Consider the following 21664-nt stretch of genomic DNA (forward strand, 5'->3'; position numbering starts at 1 on the left):
CCTTGCCTGCACAGTTGCTGCAAAAAGGGATGGTGAGAGTCTGTGAAAGAAGCTCTTCTGAGACTTTTGTTTTTTCTTCACTGCTTTGATAAAGTAATGAGTAAACAATAATAGTTACATATCAAAAACAAATTTGTTTTTCTCCACTTTGCTTTTTATGATGTTGTACTGCAGACGTGAAATATTTGAGTTTGGGGAAATGAAATTTCAAAAAAGGGTATGCTGCAGCTACTCTTGTTTAAAGGTAAGTTACTATTAACCAGACTTTTAAGGACCTCCCAGAAATCCCTGTCTGATATGGAACAGCTGAGAGTGTTTGTTACCTGCATGAAGGGGTTTGGTGTTCACCTACCAGCATGGACCAATACATCACATCACATAAACTTAGCCCAAGATCAAAACCAAATGATCCAGGGGGTTGTCAGGCTCTAGTGGTGTTTTTGAAATCCTTGATACACAAGTGGCAGTAAGTTAGCTCATCTCTTTGGCTTGTTGAAACTTCCTGTCAGTTTGTAAGAACCTTAAAATACAGAAGAGAAAATGAAAGTCTGAAGTTTTAGGCATCATGCAGTCTCTTTCCTAGAAGTGTCTGGAGTTGAGGAGAGCCCAGTTTCACAGAATAAAGTGATAGCTAGATGATGCTTAAATCAGAGTCATGACTTTGACATACATATTTGCTTATATCATTTGACCCAAATGAGTGGCTTTTACCAAACATGCCCCTGGTGTGCTCTGGCTCCTTTCCTGAGCTATTACTGGTGGTGCTGCTTTAGGTGCAGCAAAGTCAGTGACTGTGAATGAGCTCTAGTCACTGTGTTCCCTCTCGTTCCCTCAAGAGACCAGTTTGGGGCCAAGCCTGTGTCCTCTTATTGCCAAACTAAGACTTTCACTTTTCCACTTCTTGTAATTCCACTTCTCATGTTCCTCAGTGTAAGGCTGGCTTTGGAACTGGGACTAGCTGAGTTCTTTCTTGGCTAGGTGTGACCTGGGAAATAAAGGAAATTACTGCACAGCAAAATAAGCTTATTGGAATCTTACAGTTTCTACAGTTAGTCCAAAATAGGAAGGAAATTGACTTCTGGGAAGTGCCTGTTGGACAATCCTGATTTCTGATACAGATCTGAGTGGCTGCTGCTGGGCTGCATCTAACGGTTTGTGGTGCAGCGGTTGTTCTTATGTTCCTGAATTTCTTCTTGCTAGTCAGAAAATTCCCCCATTTTTATAACGTGCGTTAAAATGTTTCCCCTGTGGAAAGCTTAAAACACTTCTAGTTACAACTGTTCTTATATAAATGCATTTGAATTCTTATATAAATGCATTTGAATTCTTGCCTCTGCAGAAGTTGCTTTGTTTAGTTGTTTTTTAACGGTAGGAAAAACAAAGGAAGGAAGAGGAAGGATTTGTTAAACTGATTTGTTAAACTGTAAGCTTGCACTTACCACCTATGTTTTAAAAAAGCTGTGGATACTTCTGCAAGCTGTAGTTATCTGCATCTCATTTAGACATATCTGTACACGAAGCAGGCACTTCTGCCACCTGCTTGGAGACCACATCCCAGTACTCACCCCAGAGGTCTATCCAGAGAAGCCCTGGCTGTGCCATGCCTGGAAATATTCAAGGACAGGTTGGATGGCACTTGGAGCAACTGGGTTTAGTGAGTGACATCCCTGCCCTTGACAGGAGGATCAGAACAAGGTGGGCTCTGAGGTCCCTCATCATTCCATGTCCCACCTCTTGAATGCAAGCACCTGGCCCTGCTCCTGGGTGCACACAGTGTTGGTGTGGGCTGCCTGCCCCAGTGCAGGGCATGGAGAACAGGACACATCCCATGAGTGATTCTAGCTGATGTGAAAGGAAGCTGTACCTTCAAAAGGCAATTCAGATCATGAGCTGGAGGGTTCACCTCTTGCCCCTATTCTTCAGGCTGACATTAGCACAAGTTTCTTTTGGCAACCATCCAGCCTCTGCAAGGGAACAAAACTCAGCTGTGAGAGACAAGTGGCATGAGCTGCACTGTTCCTCAACTTCTCCAGCAGCATGTGAGGCTCCAGAATGAACAACTGTTACTGCTGGAAACACCTGCATGGAGTCCTCTGTGCTTGTGTGATGGGGTAGGCAACAGGTTTAGAGGAGAAAATCCCAGACAGGTTTAAAAACACTTTATTAAAAGTCTAACTTAAAGACTTCATTAGAAAATAGAGCAGCCTCTGTACAACAATGCTTTTAAAGTCCGTGTATGTTGATTTCAGTACAAAAATAATGCTCTCTTGTTGGGAGGAGCAGGAATGTGGAGAGACCAAACTGAGAGGCTCTTGACCCATGCAGATTTCAGCAGCAGTGAGGAGGTGGCAGGGCAAGAGCAGAGGTGCCAAAGCAGGTGCAATCTCAGCTTCACCAGGTATTCTGCTAGGAAGGACTGCAGGACTGGAAGTCTCTGCCACGCTGAGAGATCTGCACTCCCATTCCCTTCTGTCTTGCAAATTAGATCTGTGATGGGTTTTTAACCTGCTTCACTGGCTCACTTGCAAAATTAATAGCAAAGCAGTTAAACTGAAGGGAGTACTGGGCTAAAGATAATATTCCTATGTCTTTGTGGTGGGAAGTAGCTGTGATACTACTGCACTGGAAAGGTGATAGGCTGGAGTGCTGCAGGGTGCTTCACCCTAAGGTGTGTGTCAGAAGCAAAGGTAATGGAAGACTTGGTTACTCGGTGACTTGGGTTTTCTGCAGTGAGACATGATGGAGAGGGACCAGAGCACTGCTGAAGGTGGCCCTAATAGGGAAGCTGGGAGTGCTCTCCCTGTCTCCAGCCAGTGCCTCTCTCAGTTGCTGCTTGTAAACTCTCGGCTCAGTGGGGTTAGCTGGAAATAACCCCGGTTCTTGCCAGAGGCAGCATCCGGTCTGGGCTGTGCGTCTGGTGCTGCGGCGGGAGCTGCAGACGGAGTCTGGCGCCTGTCAGTGCTTCCCCTGCACAGCTCTGGCTATTCCTGACACCACCACCGATGCACCCAGAACTGCTGGCTGGGGCAGGGGAGTGAATCAAGGCAGAAAATGTCAGCAAATTAGGTAGATTTGGTTTCTTTGGTGGTCATAGTCAATGTAACCCCTTCCAAGGGAACATAAAACCTGGCCCTTGACAGCTTTTGGGGCTGTTTCCTCTCCCATTCAGCAGCACTGCGATGCTGCCTCACAGGGTGCCAGGCCACTTCCACAGTGTGGGTGAGCAGCTCTGATGGAGAAACCAGCAGTTCTTCCTGAACTGGAGGATTTAAGATGACTTCCATTTGGACAAGGAGGGAGCAGGGCAGTGCATGGAGCTGGCTGCATCCATGAGTAACTCGATTTCCAGCTGGGTGATTGAGTGCTTGTGGTTATGATCTGGTAACTCATCAATCATTCACTGATCCAGCAGAGGCCGTGCTGCAGTCCTTGGGGTACAACTTCTGAAGGAAAATACATGTCTGGCTCTGGTCAGCTTCCACTAAAATGCAAGTGAAGGCTGAGATTTCAGTAAATGGATGGCTTTATTGGACAGGCTTTGTGGGTAAAAACATAAAATCTAGCTGGCCTTGTTTTAATTTGTGTTTTTAACAGTGTGTGCTTGTTATGATTTATCCCAATTTACATAGGGATTCTATTTGTTGGAGAACTAGGAGTCCCATGGGCTCTGTGTGTGAGGGGGAGGGCTCTGCTAGTGCCTGGCTCTGGTTTCTTTCTCTTTCAGACACACACACACAGCACTTGCCCATAGGGCAATCAGGCTCAGAAGCTTTCAGAAAATGAAATTTTGGAGGATGCTGGGAATTTGACCCTGCATATTTGAATAACTTTGGGGGTTTTCTGGGTTTTAGGTTTTATTTTCATAAATGTTTGATTCTCTTGGTCATTTTGAGCAGGGCAAGGCTATGGATTAACTGCAAAAGACCTTTTGCATTTAAGTGCAAAATCCAGGACCTGTTGCGTTCAGGTCTCTTCTCCAAAAGTTTTCTCTTTCTTGATAGTTCTTAGAGTCCTACAGTGCCCTCTGTGTGGTCTGAAGGGAACACTAGAGACAACAGGCTGTGGTAAATAGGGATTTGGAGCATGTAAGATATGGGAGAACTCTGCTAATGCCTGATCACTTCTCAGCAGTCCTGGTGGTTGCCTGGCCAGGCTGAGCTCAGGGCTACAAATGACAACTCCTGATCATGTATACTTCACAATTTGAAGAAAGTTCTAAAGTTTCCAAAAGCAACATTTCCACTGCCTTCCTGATCTGCCTTCCCAAAGACTGATGTACCAGTGTTGAGGAGGGAGAACTGGACCCATCTCACCACAGGGAGCGGCACCTCCAGGGAGCTCAGCTGAAGCCTGTTCATCCCAGGAGCAGGGAAATCACATGCCCCCATGGGAGGCTGTTCTCAGAGTCACCATGTGCAGGGCTGGAGGAAGTGTTGGTGCAGTTACCCTGAGCTTGTGGTTGGGTGAGCTTTGCTCCCCTGAGGCAGGGAGCAGCAGGCAGGGCAGCACTTGTGCCATGGTGTGATTTCATCTGCCACTTTGGGGAAAAGCTGGGCTTCTTTGGATGGGAAAACAGAGGGAGAGTGGAATTTTGATCTCTTCCCTTCCCAAATCCATGCTCTAAGCCTGAATGCTTCAGATTTTAAAATCCTGACCCTACAGATGCTTCTTGTTCATGGCTAAAATAGTTATGTATTTCACATTGCTAAGCCCCAGCAATAAACTTATTGTGGAACAGCCTGAAAGAAACTGAGATTCCATCAGGAATGGAAGACGCAGCTGGGCCATTTCACAGTGTTCTCAGTGGGGTTTGGACCAATTTTCCTTTCACACTTTGTATTCTCTCATTCTGAGTAACTGATGTGCTCAAGAAATATGTTCTCTGTGTATCACATAAGTAATGAAAGGTGTAGCTCTAAACAAGGTAGGCTGACCTCTCCTTGTATTGCCTGAGGGTGACCTGCAGTCTGCTGGGATTAGATGTAATCACAGGCTGTGCCCATGCTCCAGGAGACATCCTGATGGGAACAGGAAATTATGGGCATATCCAAGCAAAGCATGTTCTGAGTCTCCTGTGGCTTTGTGGATCGTGATGGCATTTCACACTAATATCCAGCCGACTTCCCCAGCTTCCTTTTATCAGAGTAAGCAGAGATGCATTTTCCTTCCTTGGAAATTCCATGTACAACATTCATTGCAAATTTATCTTTCTTCTCTTTATGTCCTCTTCCCAGTAGGCCAGTCCTAACCTCCTGTGGGGGGAGAGAAGAGGAAATGGAGTGAATGGGGCAGGGGCCTGAGATCTTAACATTGCCAGGCGTGAAACTGTAGGATGCGTGTGTGGAGCCTGGTTGAGGAATTGAGGTTTAAACAAGAAGGAGGTGAGCCAGAGGCAAAATAAAGATTACCCAGAAGAGTTACAGAAGCAATCTGCTCCCCACCAAGGCCACTCACCTTGCTGAAAGACTCCTCAAATAGGACACTGTCACCCTGGGTGTGCATGACAGGAGCTGAAATGGCGTGTTCCAAGTCGTAACCAAACCACAGCTTGTTTATAATCGCCTGCAATAAAACAAATCCCACACTGCCCAACTGGATATAAAACCTGGGCTCTCCAACCCAGGCTGCACTGAGCCAGACCCACAGTCCTACCAGCCTGGTGTCCTGCTTTCGTGGTGACCAATACTAGATGCTTGGGGCAAGTAAAAGAATAGGATGGGCATGTAATACTTCCCAGAATGCTTTCCCTGGCCTACAGTCTCAGCCTTTAGTGACTTCTAAATTGCAAATTAACAAAAGCATGGGGAGTCAAGATCAAAGGAGAGGTGAGTAGGGACTGACCATGGCTAGAAATCTGGGAGGGCTGAAAAAAGTGGCAACTTGCCGTGGGTTTCACTTACCATGGTGGTAGCACTGATAATCCAGCTCCCTCCAGCTCCTCCAATCACCAGCACGTCTCCTGACTTAGAGATGAGGATGGAAGGCACCATTGCTGAGGGAGGCTTCTCTCCTAGAGCAGAAGCAGATATTATTCTTTCCCTGTGGCTCTAAACAGGGTAGGAGGAACACAGGTTCATCTACCTTGCCTTTCTTTTGTCCCCCACAGAAAAACAAGCTGCTGCTCCTTCCTCAAGATGCTCAAACTTCCAGAAAATTTTCCTTGTAGTGAAAACCCATGTCCCAAGAAACAGGAACCTTTCTGGCACAAGCTAAACAAGCTTCTCTTGAGGCAGCACAGGGCATCTTACAAGTATTCAGGACTTGTTGCAGCTCATTCAACCAGATGAGGAACCCTTAGCAGAAATCGTGCCACAGCAGCACTGGTGTCCTCTCCCAGCAGGCTGAGGAGGATGCAGTAGGGACAGCTTATGGCACAGAGCCATGTCTGCACCAACCCTGCTCTGTCACAGAGCTTGGTGCAAGCCTGTAGCAGCTCTACACTCAGAATCAGAGATGAGCCTAAAATATCAGCAGGCTTGTCTTAGCAGTAGTTTCTCCACTTCTTCCCTCCCCTTCACATCAGCCAGTGATCAGCTTCAGCAGTTTTTTTTTAACCTCTGATTTCTCTGGTTAGAAACCAGAACTCCTGTATTTCCATACAACGAGATATGTGAGAAGACACAGACACACTACAGGGCTTTATCCTCTTTTAGTCTGAAATAAACTTGCTCTCATCCAGATCTAGGAAAGAAAAGAGCGTCTGTAAGTTTACAGTTTGTCCCTGCCCACTTGTGCATAGCCTGTGTATCCAACCCCTGGCTCTGTCCTTTATTCTGAGGATGAGGATGCTCACCTGGTTTAATGCTTCTGTTTGCTATGCAGAAGTCAGCAAGTTCATTATTTAAAATGATCCCAGTTTTGTTAGAATACACAAAGGAGCCAAACCTGCAGGGAGGAAAGATGAAGTCTTTTAGTGCCCAGTGTTCTCCTATTATGGATTTACTGCACATGGCACCCTGTAAGTAACTTCTGTTTCCTCCCAGCCTGCAAGTGTCCCAGTGAGGGTGTCCAAAAGGAATTCGTGCTGCTGCTGGTGACAGAGATAAGTTCTCTGTTGCTGGTGCCACAGAAATTTAGCAAGAGCCTCAGCAAGTTCTTGCATCCTCCTGAATTATGACAGCCCTTGGAGTTGATGCTCACAGATCTTTGCTGTCACGTGAAAAAGGCACTCACAGCTCAGAAGCTGTCTAAACCAGTGAAACCCAGGGGTTTTGCTTTGCTGGTAGCCAGCCCTCACAGCTCCCCTGTGAAGCTGGCACGTGGCCTGTGTGACTGTCCCCAAGCCCTGGGCTACTCACGGGTAGTTGATGGTGCTGGTGGCCGACACGGCGCTGCCGTCTGCAGCGAGCACAGAGATGTGGCTCGTGCCCATGCTCCTGTGGCTCTCCTGGTAGAGGGACTCCAGCAGGCTGTAGTGGCTCAGGGGGTGGTCACCACGAATATCTATCTTCTGCCTGGCAGACTCAGCAAACTGCTCAGACAACAGGGTCCCCACAGGCACCTGCCAGCACAGCAAGGACACTGAGGTGGTCACCAAAGCACGGGCCTGTCTTTGGGCTCAGGAACTGAGCCCCAATAGTCAGAGCCTGGGGCTCTGGAGTGGCAGCATTCAACCCCAGGCCACTCTCATCCCAGAAAATGGACAAAGCTCAGCACTGAGGCACCTTAGCATGGGCAGGAGCATGTGCATGCCCTTTGTCAGCCAAGTGAGTGCCAGCCTACAGCTGAAGCTGCAGAGTAAACAGCTGATCCTGCCCCTGCGTTGGCCAACTCAGTCTTCAGTAGCAGCTCTAAGTATTTTCTTTCCTTCCAGGCTGCAAAGAAGGAGCATGTCAGATCATTGTTCGGTGCTGTAGCACTGTACCCACACACCATGGAGCTCACCTGAGCTTCAGAGAAGGCTGGGTCACTCATGTGGGGTCTTAGCATGTTGCCAAACTTCAGGGCCTCTGCAATGTGGTGATAGGTCTTTACCTTCTCCTCAGGTGTTGCCAGTGATGCTTTGTGGAATTTATACTCTGTGGAGCGGGATGACGTAATTTTGTTAATAGACCCAAGGCAATGTTTTTTCAAGAAGTGCAAAAAAAAAATCCTCCTCTTCCTACCCCAGTTCTTATCAGATTTCCCCTATGTTTTAGCAGGATGTGGATGCAGAAACAACCAAGTACTAATTTCCACTGTGACTTCAATTTCTTTTGAAGCACTGGGAAAGGCATGCATCCTTTGGCTTTTGCAGCAGCTGTGGTGATGCTGACCCACTGTACAAGTGAACCAGTTCTTCCTCCTGCTGCGTAGCATGGTCACACTACTGCTTTGGGCCCCATTCTGGCTCAAAAACTCCATTTCTGCCCATTGCATTTTATCACTCTGGAGCAAAACTCTCTGAAAACCTCTTGCTGACCCCTTTCCATTAGGAATTTACCTTCCAATACCTTGAGGATGAACATGAGCACTGCACCTCCCAAGGGTGGTCCTGGAGCAAATACTTTGGTGTTGTTGTTCAGGGTGATGTTCAGAGCTGAGGACACCTCTGCTTTGTATGCCCGAAGATCCTCCAGTGAGAGACTGGACCCTTCAACAGAGACCCAGGAGCTGCCATCAGCACAGCAACTTAGACCTGCCTACACCAGAGTCTTGGTAAAGCTTGTGAAGAGCCATCCCTGTACAGCCCAAATTCCTTCTACACAGCACAGCACCGCCCTCACACATCCTCATGTGCTGCCAAACCCCAGGACGCCACAAAGCCCAAAGCAGGCAGAGGGGCGAGTGCATGAGCACAGTGGGCAAAGGCCAGAGCAGTGGATGGTCTCAGCCCTGCTTCTGGGCCTGTTACAGGAACTGGGGAAAGGTGGCTGCTTCCTGTTGATGATTCCTCTCCATGTGTGGAGACACAAGGCTTGACTCCATTTCAGAAGGCTGATTTATTATGTTAGATATTATATTAAAATGCTACATTAAGACTATACTAAAAGAACAGAGAGATCAGAAGACTCAACAAGAATGAACCGAACAGAATAGAATAACAAAAATCCTGTGACTGCTCACAGCCTTGGCACAGGTGGCTGTGATTGGTCATCAATGGAAAACAATCCACATGGACCAATCACAGATGCACCTGTTGCATTCCACAGCAGCAGATAGTAATTGTTTACATTTCTCTCCTGAGGCTCCTCAGCTTCTCAGGAGAGGAAAAATCCCAACAAGGATTTTCCATAATATCATGGCTACAGCTTCCCATGTCAGGTACCACCCCAAGTGACAAGCATATGGCATGTGTTTCCCCTGGTACAGGCTCACTGTGAGCCAATGGCTGGGAGAAAGGCTTGTGTGTGAGGACTCCCTGCAGCTGTTACTCACCAGCCTTCGTGGTGTCCTCCAGCAGGGCCCTTCCTATCTCTCCCTCATAAAACGCTGCAGCTCCGTGTTCTGCTACAGCTTGCAGTGTTCGCCGCAGTGCTTGCCACCGGAAGGTCTCACCAAGCTTCAGAAATCTTTGACCATCACACAGCAGTGGGCTGTTAAAGAAGAACATTCTTCAGTTTCACAGCACATGAACTTGCTCTTGCCCAGGGCCAATGACCTCTTTTTTCTACCAAGAGCTGATCTGGATTATGTATGCTGTGTACTTTCCAACGCAGGGCTAGACTGCAGCCTCTCTTAAAAACCCACTTCTGTGCTTCTGTCCCACTCCACAGCAAGTATTCCCCAAGCAGAAACCACAGCAGCAGCCTGTGCTCCATGTCAGCATGTCAGAGAAAGGGTCTGAAGCCGAGGGAACAGTGGCCCTCACACTGCAGTGTCATTCAAGGGTCTTACCACAGGCTTTTCCCCGGTACAGAGAAGGCTGGGTGATGGAGAATTTTTTCCAGAACTGGAGAAATGACCAGTGGCTCTGAAAGAAGCTTGATGGTTGGTTCAAACAGGGCTTTCCATGGTAAGCGGCCGTGGCGCTTATGGGCTTCCTCATAGCCACGGAGCTCTCCAGGCACGCCAATCCAGCGGGGACCTGAGGAGCACAACTGCAGTGTCACACCAGTACCTCACTGGCTTGGGGGCTCCACCTCTCTGAAAGCTCTCCAATCGAAGTTGGTAGATGTGGTATTTTTGGGGAGCCCAGGACAAAGGAGGAATTGAGAATCTGACTCCATGTTCTTAGAAGGCTATTATTTATATTATATTATATTATATTATATTATATTATATTATATTATATTATATTTATTATAGTAAAACTATACTAAAGAATAGAGAAAGGAAGCAGACAGAAGGCTTAACAAGAAGGAGAATGAAAACTCGTGACTCCTTCCAGAGTCCTGACCGTGATTGGTCATTAAGTTAAAACAATTCACGTAAAACCAATCAAGCATGCACCTGTTGGTAAACAATGTCCAGATCACATTCCAAAGCAGCAAAACACTGGAGAAGCAAATCAGATAATTATTGTTTTCATTTTTCTCTGAGGCTCCTCAGCTTCCCAGGAGAAGAATCCTGGGCAAAGAGATTTTCCAGAAAATATGACAGTGACAGGTAGAGGCAATGAAGGCTTCTCAAAGCATGCTTGGTTTGTTTATTGCCTTTTCCTGCTCATGTGTTTCCCTGTTACTGAACAGCAGGTGTGTAGAGAGGCTGGAGCCAAGCCTGAGGTGTGCTGAAAGCATAACAGGGAACAGGCAGGTGCTGCAGCAAGGGAGGTGGCAGCTGCACACTGGAGAGATGGCGCTCATGGGGCCTGGGCAAACACCAGAACAAAGGAAGCAGTGACATTCTCCATCCCTGGAGAAACTTCACAAGTCACTAAAAAATGTGACTGGGCAGCCTGAGCAACACCTGACATCATCCTGCTTTGAGCAGAACTCCAGCTGTCCCTTCCAACCAGAGTTGCTCCTGATTCCTTTTCAGGCTCTTCCAAGGATAAGAACATCTCCAGAATCTAGGACACACCCCAGAAGATAACATTCTAGGGAAGGAGAATGAACACAGCAAGAAATGTGGAAAGATCCAAGATGTGCTGCAAAGCAAGAGTGCCTGAGCCCAGCAGCTCAACTCCTGATGTGCCAGTGTGCTCCCCCAATCTATGGACATGGCAAGCACACGAGATTGATTCCTTTTGTTTCCCGAAAGCTACTGATGTTATTTTTCTCTCTAAGGACTTCTGGGGAATGAGAGCTTTGGGAGATCCAGTCTTGAACTGTAGCCTTCCTATGGAGAGAAGTTACATTATGATTTCGCCTCATGCTGGCTCCCCATTGCCTTGCTGGTCCGGCTGCCAGTGTTATTACCAAACAGGAATTTTTATGGTTATGGACATAGTCTTTTTAGTTACTTTTGCAAAAACAATCCAAGTAGAGGGTGTTAAATGAAATAGAACTCCAGACCAAGTCAGTGAGGTGCTCAGTTCCCCACCTTGAGCTCTGTGGGCACAGAGCTGTGTCCTTACCAATGGGGAATCCAGCAGCACAGCCAGACAATAAGTTGTGAGGAAACACTCGTGGGACTGTCTCGCGGGCGTTGATCACCTCGACTGCTCCTAGAAAGAAGAAGAGGGAAGTGCATAATGTTGTCTTCCTGAAGCAGGTGAACATCACACTTCAGTCAGCTGTAGCACTGCATGTTCTGCTGGCCCAGAGCTGAGCTGCTCTGGAGCCTTTTGCCAGATGTGCCAAGTGCACCTGCAGGGTCAGGTGTCAGCACAACTTGTCCTTGACTCCTGTGCTTTTATTTAGAGCAAACCAAGCAGTGCCTACATAAAGGTACTGAAAGTACAGAGAGAAGGCCAGGGCTTGTCTCCAGGCAGCGAAAGTTCTCCCCAGGGTTCATGGGCTGGGACATGAACTGGGACGTGCTGCCTCACACCTGCAGGTTCCTGCACTTCTTCTACAGATGGGACATGTCAGAGGCATAATGTGAGCCCCATGCTGATGGGAGGGCCATTTAACAAATGATGATGAGGCAAGTCCATCAGATTTGCAGCCCTCTATGCATCAGGGAGCTTGAAAGGACAAACCCAAACCCTCACTTGCATACACTCATATTTCAGGTCTAGTCTATCACTTTACTCCTTCTCTGCCTTGTATTTATCTGTCCCTGCCACAGTCCACAGAGCCAGCTGTGCTGCAGGAGCCCACAGTGCTCCCTGGTGTACCAAGTGCCTGAGCTGTGCATGACCACAGGCAGCTCTGTGCAGCAGCATAACTCAGGTAGCAGAGGAGGATTGTTGTCAGGAAACAAAATTCAATGGCTCTGCCAAAAGGAAAAAAGAAGAAAAATATAGGTGTTCTGCCAAATTAAGCTCTTGCATAAGATATACCCAATCAGTTCCAGATTTGTGACTCTGTGAAACTACTTGTCAGGGATTTTAAAACTATTATATTGCTACAGCGTTCATTGTTGATATTACTATTAGATATATAATCTCTGGGGGTTCTTGGAAGCCAAGACCATAAACTCCCACACTGAAGACATAAAAGCAAGAAAACAACACTAGAGTTTAAGCCAAACACAGAAAGGCCCCCCAGCAGACACTGAACATTGCTAGGTTTAGATTTCTGAAGTGGAAATGCATCTCCTGGGACAGGAAGTGTCACTGCTGCTTTGGGGAGCCACAGCAGCACTGGTGACAGCAGTGTGAGGCAGCCCCAGGGCCAGCAGGCACTGCCAGAGCTGAGGGGCAGCACAAGCCCCTCAAGTGCCATCCCGAGGGCTCAGCTGAGGCACTGGCAGCCCAACACTGCCAGCACACCCCTCCTGCCTGCTTCACTCAGCCACTCACACCTGGCTGCAGTCAGCTGTGGCACTTTGGAATGTACTTTGGGATTGTTTTGGACGGGGAAGGAGAGGCAAACTCAGCTCTTTTTAAATCAAAGCTCTTTCCTCCACACACATGTTCTTGCTGTGAAATGACAATCACAGCTCCCTGTAGTGGATGCTTTGGATTAAGAGCACAAGTGTGGTTTGTGATGTAGCTTTTATATTCAAAATATTGCTCTGAGAGAACAGGCAGGATCCTGATTTGTCCACAGCATTGTGTATCCGCAGAGGGACAAGGCACCACGGAGAGGCCATACCTGTGCTGGCATTATAGATGGTAAATATGACCCCACCACCCAGGCCCGAACTCTGAGGGTTCATCACTGAAGTGCAGATCAAGCCAGCAATGGCAGCATCCACAGCTGTGCCTCCACTTTTCAGGATGTTCCTGTGGTGGGAAGGGAAGAAAAAAGACACTGTTAAAATCCAGGAATGGCAGAATAGAGAAATCACATGAAAATGCCTCCTTGGGACCCCTGCAACTTGTGGAGAACAGCTGGAGAAATGTAGTGGCAGCAGTGGGGTGTGAGGGGCACTTTCCTCTGCTAGAGTGAGAAGGAACGATTAGAGGAAAAGAAAGGAGAGTCCACAGGAGGAAAGAGCAGCCAGGGCCAGACCGGCGGGAGGCTGGACTTCCTCTGGGCAAAGAGTTATGGGAAAGAGAGAGTTGCAGCCGCTCACAAATGCTGAATGTGGACTGAAAGGGACATCAAGGAGTTGAGACACGGAGAGGGATGCTCTGAGCACAGAAGAGGGCTTTCCACACACTAGGAATCAAACAACTGATCTCTAGCTTCCCAGATGCCATTCCTAATAAAGGCATATGCTGGTCAACTGGACAGGAGCACTGAAGTGGGAACACTGGGTCCATGTGAAGCAAACTCCTGAGAAAATGTGTCAATAAGCTTCATTGTTCCTACAATGTGACTTCCTGGGCCTGTTAGCACAAAAATGCCCCAGCCTGCTCCCTGTATTCCCAAAGACAAAACCAACAAAGAAACAAACCAAACAGGAAAAAAACTCTCAACTGCTTCTACCAAGGCACAGACATTAAGGCAGCTTCTTGCTGCTGAGCAACGAGGTCCTGTTAGAGAAACCTGTCTCAACAAATGCTTCCCCCAAGAACATCTGAAAACCATAATCTCCTTGCAGTGGAAATGGGGTGGCATTTCCTGCACAGCCTGCCAGCAGCCAGTGCTGGTGTTTGCTAGGAAGGTTCCTAACAACTTCATTGGATTATTGCTCAGATAAGGCAATGCCAGAGAGGAGACTGGAGTAGTTCAGTAATTGCAGTGCAGCCAGTCCCTGAGTTTGCATGGGAACACAGAGCACACACACAGACTGATGTTTATTTTCCATCCACAGATATGGCTGGGACCTGCTGGGTCCGGGAACAGGATGCTGCCAGCAGGCACGCTGATGTGACTTTCCTTTGTTTCCCCAAGTGTCTTGGATCCACTGCCTGCAAGGAAATGACATGTGGACAAGTGGGAAGAAAAGAAATAGTAGGGAACATCAGGCTTTCTGTTTGGGATCTGCATGGCTTTTGGTCTCCTGGGAGTTCCCTGGCTGTAGCTCTGAACATGGAGGCTGAGGCTCAGGCTCGTCCATCCAGCTCCTTGCAGCAGGGGAGGGACTCACCACACCAGTGTCCCTGGGAGGTGTTCTTCTGAAACAGAAGCTGTTAATTGCTGATCACAGAAAGGACACGAGGGCTTCCTAAAAAACTGGGTCACCTCTGCAGAAGACCCAGACAGCGTGTTAGAAAGTTGGAAAAAGAGGGAAGAAGGACTGCAACACTGACTCGAGACAGTGCTCCCCAGAGCCCCTGGAGTGTGTGTGAGCTGTGAGGCAACACATGTAAAAGCCTGGTGGCAGGGAAAGGCATGGTTCTGGCAGGGAAAAACAGCTTTGAAAAGAAGCTTGGAGATGGTACAGTGCACATTTCAGTGCAATGCATTAAGACCTTAACATGGAACATCAGGCACATTTCCCAAAGCCTGAAAAGCACCATTCTCACCCAAATTCACAGCACATTCACATTGGCCTCCAGCCTTAACTCCTTTCCCTCCAGCCTCTCCAGAGAATGAAACTCTACAGAAAATACACTGAGCTGGCTCTCGGTGTGACACATGTGACTCCCTGTGCGTGGTTCACCCATTTCCAGTCACAGACCTGTCCTGTCCCTGGGAGTGATGCCTGGGGAATTTAGGGCCATTATATACAGCAAAACCGCATCTAGATTTATGTCCCATTATTTGGCTCCCTTTAGATGGATCTCTGCTGCAATGAGCTTAGTTATAATGCAAAATCCTTAATCAAATTGTGGCACCTTACCAGGTCTCCCTAGAGATACCAGTGCTGCAGCTGACAAGATCTGATAACAATGTTTTGTCCCATATCCTTCCTGCCACTTAGCATTAGAGTTTAGTCATTAATGGAGTTTCCTTATAATAAAGAGCAGAAGAGGGTGTTAACAACCAAGTCCCATTCCAGCAGCAGTAAACAGGGATTCAGCTTCCCTGGAAAGGGTGAATGATGGCACTTTGCTCACAGCAAAGATGGGCTGGACTGCAAACTAAGACCTCTGCTTGCCCTAGGCTAGAGGGAGCCCTGGAGCCCCTTTAAACACATTGGAAGTGCTAGCATATTAAATTGTATTGACCCTTTTTTTTTTTTTTTCTGCTAAAGAAGGCTGGGGACTGGAAGACCACCCATTACACAGCAGCTGCGTCCTTAGCATTTATGAAGAGCAAAAGCAACAACTGCTTCTGTAAAAAAGGGCCAGTCACCAAATTTAAAATGTACAAGAAGGGAAACCAAATCCTTTGGGATGTAAACATACTTCTGAAATCTGCTGGGCCATCACTGAAAAGGATTTTTGCATCAGATTCTGTGCTTAGAACTGAGATTCCCAGGACTGCAGACCTTTTCTGACTGTTAAAGTCTCACCATTCTCACCCTCCCCACAACCCTGTCCCCCCAGGGGGTGATGATTTCAAAGAAGACTGATTCCCAGAGTTTATACTAGGCTGCACTGGAGAAGTGGGATCAGAGATGGCTGCTGGGCCAGGCCAGGTCAGCTCGCCTTGCTGCAGTGAATCCCACTGTGAAAAATGTGTATTTTATGACTGGCTTTTCGCAAGTATTAAAATGAATATTATATGTGTTATGTTAGAAAGCTATGCTGTATTAATTTTCTTAAGTAGTGTATTAAATATAGTTTTAGGTTATAACATTATGTTAAAATAGAAACTATGCGATGTAAGATACTTGTTTAAGAAAGGACTCGCACCAGATAGAAGCCACAGGACACCTAAATCTTTCAGAGAAAGGGAATTTATTGCTCCCTTATCAGCAGAAAACTAACTTCTTCCCACCTCGCTCAGACAGGAAGATGGCATGAGGATTAAGAGGAAGAAGTTGACACTGACCAGACAGAATCCTGTGTTTGAATGGAATTTATGCATCATGTATGAGATGTATGAATATGCAACAGGCGATTGTTTTGAAGGGTCAATCCTCTGTTAACAGGTGTCCTTTTTCCGGCTTGTGTTGCCCAGAAAAAGGTACCCGGACGTCCATATCTCTTTGTTTTTATTGTCTCATATTGTCCTAATCTCAGTTGTTCAAATTTTATTACTCTAATTATATTACTATATTTATAACCATTTTATTACTATTAAACTTTTAAAATTTTAAAAAACAAGTGATTGGCGTTTTTCACACCACCACTGGGAATGAACATTTTTTCCTAAATCTGTCCCTGACCTATGCTGGCTCTTGCTTCTGCCATTTGGGAAACAAAGGAATGCAGGGCAGTGGATGACAGAGCTCAAACAGCACACTGGTAGGGAATATAGAGCTTTTTTGCATGGTTGATGAAAAGAGCCTCTTCCAGGAGGGAACAAGTGGTTCAGATTTGGAGGTGAAGTTTGAGTACCTCTTACTGTCACAGAGCAATCATCTCCTGTCTCCTCAGGGCTCTTGACACAAGGAGAAATTAGTGAGGTGAAATGTGGTACCAAATCCACATCCTTGGATAAAAACTGCTCTGATTCTCCTTTCAGACTCCCATCCCTCTTCATCAAAGTGTTTCACTTGATTCAGGGACAAGTTTTCTTCCAGAGCAGGGTCTTAGTCTGGACCAGACAGCTGTACAAGGTTGTTTTCAGCCCCCAAATTCCAGCAGACAAACACAGCAAGAGACCCAGCCTTGTTGAGCTGGGCACTGATGGCGAAGGGGAAGTTTAGCTCAGGACCTGCCAGCATGGATGGTGACAGGCTGAAGGCTCACTGAGATTGCTCATGTGCAGCAGGGACCCAAAGAGTTGCATAAAGATTTCAGAAATCCAGAGTACATTAACACAATCTCCAGAGCTGGAAAACACATGGACCTGAGTTTTCCCCAAACCACCATCCCACTTACTGAAATACAAGATTCCTCCTCAAACAAAAGGTTTAGTTCAGTTATTCTCAATAAGTTGAATTGACAATTCTATTAGGAACACACAAAGACTCCAAAATGGAAGAATCTTAACCAACAGAGTATCGTGTAGTGCCCAGAAATTCCATTCCTGACAACTCACAGAGCATGCTGTTTGAGTTTATCTTTAAAATAAATAAGGTTATTTAATTAAAGAATAAAATCTGTAATTAAGTCAGAGATTAGGTGCTGTTTTTAGATTCCAAGGCTTTAGGCACCAGACCAGTTCTCTGAGCATCCCCCACGTGGATTCCTGTGAGCTTGGGCGGGCAGGGGGATTTGCAGGATGAAAGGGGTGGCTGTGGGGTCACAGCAGGAGAGAGGGTCTGCAAGGTCAGTGAGGAGGAGCAGGGACAAACCAGCCCTGTACTGTGTCCAGGGACTGGCATCTAGGGCTGCTTGGCTTTGCCCTGCTCTCACCTCATGGCTGAACTGTCACATGAACTGCCAGTCCAGAGGTGGGGACAGCAGGACCTAATGACCAATACTGCTCTCAGAAATTGGATTTTATTGCTATTTCTGTGACAAAATTCCTATGGATGCTAAAATCTTATTCAGCAAACATGAGGCAGGAAGCAGTTGTATGCTCATCATCTCATGGTGCTCCCATCAGGGGCCCTGAGTTAGCCTTGAGGAAGCCCTCACCCTGCAGAGTCACACAGGTCACAGAGCAGAGCTGATGGCTCTGAAAGGCTGAGGCCCTGCCAGAGCCCCTCTGCTGTGGCATCCTCACAGTGTCACTGCCATGTGAGACTTCCTCACCAGATAAAGAACATCATTTTCTCCCCTGCAGTTTGCTCTGAGAACTAATTTAGTGCTAAGAGCACTAAAAATCGTCGTGTGCTAAGAGCTGAGAGCTTAGAAAGTGACATAGAGGTATAACAGTACAGAAATGTCTGGGAGAAAATTAACAGGATCACATGCAGTACAGAACATGCAATAAGCTTCCTAGAGGAAAAATGAAGCTACCACTGTGGGCCAGAGAAAGAAATATGATGACAACAACAAGGAAAAGGGCAAATATAATACAAAGCTTCTTGTCCCAAGCTGTCATGCAGAGGAACATTTCATAAACAATTTTACTATTTTACTATTATTACTATAATCTTTTACAAGGACATACACAGAAGAAGAAGCTGGGAGAACAACACAAGTGTTTGTCTCTTTCCAAGTCTAAGGACAGCATGAAATGAGCACAAAGATTTCTAAGAATGGCTGGAGGCAAAGGACACCAGGAAAAGCAGCAGCAGTCATGCAGCAGGGGAGTAGAGCTGACCACCAGGCAGAGGGTGAGCAGTGTAGAGCCCAGGCAAAGGAGAAGAGCCATGGCTGGAGAGATCCCAGAGGCTTGGCAGGGCTGGAGGAGAGAGCAGGACCTGATGTGCAGATGCCCCAGCATGGGCAAAAGGGGGAAAAAAATGAGATGGGAAGGTGGAGCAAGAGCAGGGTTTTGTGGGGATCATTGGCAGACTATCTGTAGGAAATTTAAGTTGGTCCATTGGATTGGAGGGACAGCACAGACCTGTTAGCAAGTGTGCTGGAGGTGCAGCTGCAGCAGTGGTGGAGGCTGGGGAAGCCTGTGGAGCTTCTTGCTGAGAGAAGGGAAGGAAACAAGGGAGAGCCCAGCAGCAGTAGCCAACTAGACAAAGCTGCTCGGTTGTTCACTGGCCACAGATTTCTCTGGCTCTCACTTCAACCTCTTCCAGCTGATTATACACCACATCAAGTTAAAGTTTACAATAGCTGCAAAAACAAATGCAGTGGTTTTCCCCAGCAGATTCTTTGGACAATCCAATTATGTCTTTTCCTCTTTTTCCATTAATAGTGATTTTAAAAATACTTCTGCTTTCTGAAGAACTAACATACACAATAACACATAAAACCCCCATCTCACTGTTTGACATATGTGCAGCCACAGTATATTTTCTCCAGCTCCTCACAAATGCTGTGCCAGCACGTCAGTGCCAGAATCAGAGGTGAGACATGGCAAAGTGTGGTATTGTGGCACCACGTCTCATTTCACTCCCCCAGCCACGAGGCAGAGCACACAGCTCCAGCATCTATCACTGGAGCATCCAGCATCACATGTAAACCTCCATCCATCCTTCTGCTGCCATGGATACAGGCATTTAATAATTGAAAGGACAGTAAAATAACATGGGAGTCAAAATGTTTGAAAGACAAGTTTTACAAAAACTGAAGGTGTACAACCTGGACATCTTGAGAATTTTTTTGACCTACATCTTTCTTTCCAAGTGGTGGAAATATGTCTTCTATACTTCTACTGTCTTTACTGAATTTCAATTAAATCTGCTCTTTACCTTTTTCTTCATAGCAGACACACTTGCTGCAGGCTTCAGTCCAGAAACAGACCCCCAAAAGGCAGGGATACCAGTCCCCCTTTCCCTGCCTTCCCTTCCTTGTCTCTGTTGAAGCCTGGCTGCACCTCTCTGCAAGCTCATCTAACTTCTTAATTTATTCTAAGTCCTTATCCAACAGATCTACCACGCCATAAAAAGTAAATTTCTTCCTTCCCCACTTAAAACCAGCATTATATTTGTATACTACAAATATTATCCCTTCCAAAAGGCCAAGGGTTTGCACAGTCGCAAACTTTTGGGACGCTGCAATGCAAGCGAGCATCAGAGAGCAGCGGCTCCGTCTGCTCTCCCGGCTGGAGCGATCCCGGGAGCGGCAGCGCAGCACAGCCCGGAGCGGGCCGGGGCCGCAGCCGCTCCGGGCCGCGCTTGGTGCTGTCCCGTCCGCCAGCCCGAGCCTCGACACGCCGAGGAGCCGAGCCCCGAGCACGTACCGGCCGATGAGGGAGCAGCTCTCGGTGTCGGCAGCCACGGCCCCGTGCAGGAACTGCTGGGGAGCGCACCTGGGCTGGGTCAGGATGAGCACAAGCGTCACGGCCGCTGCCAGCGCTCCCAGCGTCAGCAGCAGCAGGCAGCAGATCTTCCCCGTGGACATGGCTGTTCCTGTGCCGCCCGGCAGCTGCAGGGCTCAGTCCTTGCGAGGAGCTGCCTGCCTTGCTCGGGGGAAGAGGATATATCCCGAGCTGTGAGGGAGGTCCCGCTGCAGTGGGCTCTGCCCCCAGCGATTACATTCTTTTACATTAAAACCTGCTGAAAAGCGAACAGTGTGCTCTGTCTTTCCTACTGTCTTAGGTGTGAGGGGATTTTCACTCTTAATAAACTTTTCTTGCAGTTCCACAATCCGCCGTTTTTGTGTGTGTCTCTGATGAAAACATTTAACACATTCACTCCTGGAGCACTTCAAAGAGAAATCTCCACACTGCTTCTCCTTCTCACAGCGTCTCTGGCTTCCCATTCTTGACACACAAATTACCTAACAAAGGTGGCCTGTGTGAATCACTGGGAAAATTACCTCAGCCCTACACTGTAAACTTGGGGTGTTTTGTCCCTCCACAACTACTCAAAGAAGTAAAAGCTGAACATACTTTACAAAGGTAGAACCTTTATATTTACTCTTAGTTCACCTTATAGCTTATTATAATCTTGCCAGTGTCCACAGCATACATCTTCTGTAAATGAGCACAAGAGAACAACTGGAATGAAGCAGCACTTTGCAAACACTGGTGCCCAGAGCACCAAGAGCTCTGGGGTCCAGCCTGTGCACGGCTGCTCACTGGGACAGACCTGATCCCTCACTGAGCAGTGATGAGCAGCAGGAATTGCTGCCCAGTGCAGCTGACCCCAGCTGGATCTTTAACAGCCTCTTATCTACACAGTTCTCCTTGCACTCGAGAAGTCAAAGACAGGGCTCCGCATCTGCCTGATGTCTTTGTAAAAGGTGTTACCTCTGATCCTTTCCCTGCTAGATTTGGGAGAAGGGGAATTCACCTGTGCAGATTTACACGTGTATTTCAGAGCAGATTTTGAACTTGTCCCACTAAACTTCATCTTATAACTAACAACATTATTTCACATGTCATATCTCAATAAATGGATTTGATAGGTTAAAATGTCTTTTTTGTGATTGTATCTTCTCATAAGGTTACCTTGAGGAACTGAAAAGAAAAAGTTGGCATGTGTAAACAAGCCTCCTCTGCTCTAATGTGACTCTTCGCTCCATTGCAAAACATTGCTGATTTTGTAGAGTTTCTCAATCTTTACATGACTTTGATGTTTCATTTTTGACAAAATACAGTTCATTTTTTACAAATTCATTTTTTACAAATTACACACTTAAAGAATCATCATCCTGCTGTTTCTGGGAAAGCTCTTCCCTTTAAACTCATAGCAGAGCTGACCACTCAGTACCAGTAAGACGAGTGGATTTTGCCTATTTACTTTCATCAAATACTGTGAAGAATTCAACTGTAGTCTCTCCAATTTCTCCCAGTTT

General features: G+C 47.0%; 1 protein-coding gene across 1 annotated transcript; it reads right to left on the bottom strand.

The window, feature by feature from the left end:
* Positions 1-2144: 2144 nt before the first annotated feature.
* GGT5 (gamma-glutamyltransferase 5) lies at positions 2145-20440 on the bottom strand. Its single transcript, XM_041420546.1, has 12 exons — positions 20106-20440; positions 13065-13195; positions 11438-11527; positions 9817-10006; positions 9358-9515; positions 8423-8572; positions 7885-8018; positions 7299-7501; positions 6794-6885; positions 5901-6010; positions 5455-5562; positions 2145-5252 (listed from the first exon to the last, which is right to left on the bottom strand). Exons 1-12 carry the CDS (start codon positions 20264-20266, stop codon positions 5106-5108), a joined length of 1674 nt encoding a protein of 557 aa, XP_041276480.1. The 5' UTR covers positions 20267-20440; the 3' UTR covers positions 2145-5105.
* Positions 20441-21664: the final 1224 nt, after the last annotated feature.

This window comes from Onychostruthus taczanowskii, unplaced genomic scaffold (assembly GCF_017590055.1).
Source record: "Onychostruthus taczanowskii isolate IOZ18803 unplaced genomic scaffold, ASM1759005v1 scaffold64, whole genome shotgun sequence".
Classification (NCBI taxonomy): Eukaryota; Metazoa; Chordata; class Aves; order Passeriformes; family Passeridae; genus Onychostruthus; species Onychostruthus taczanowskii.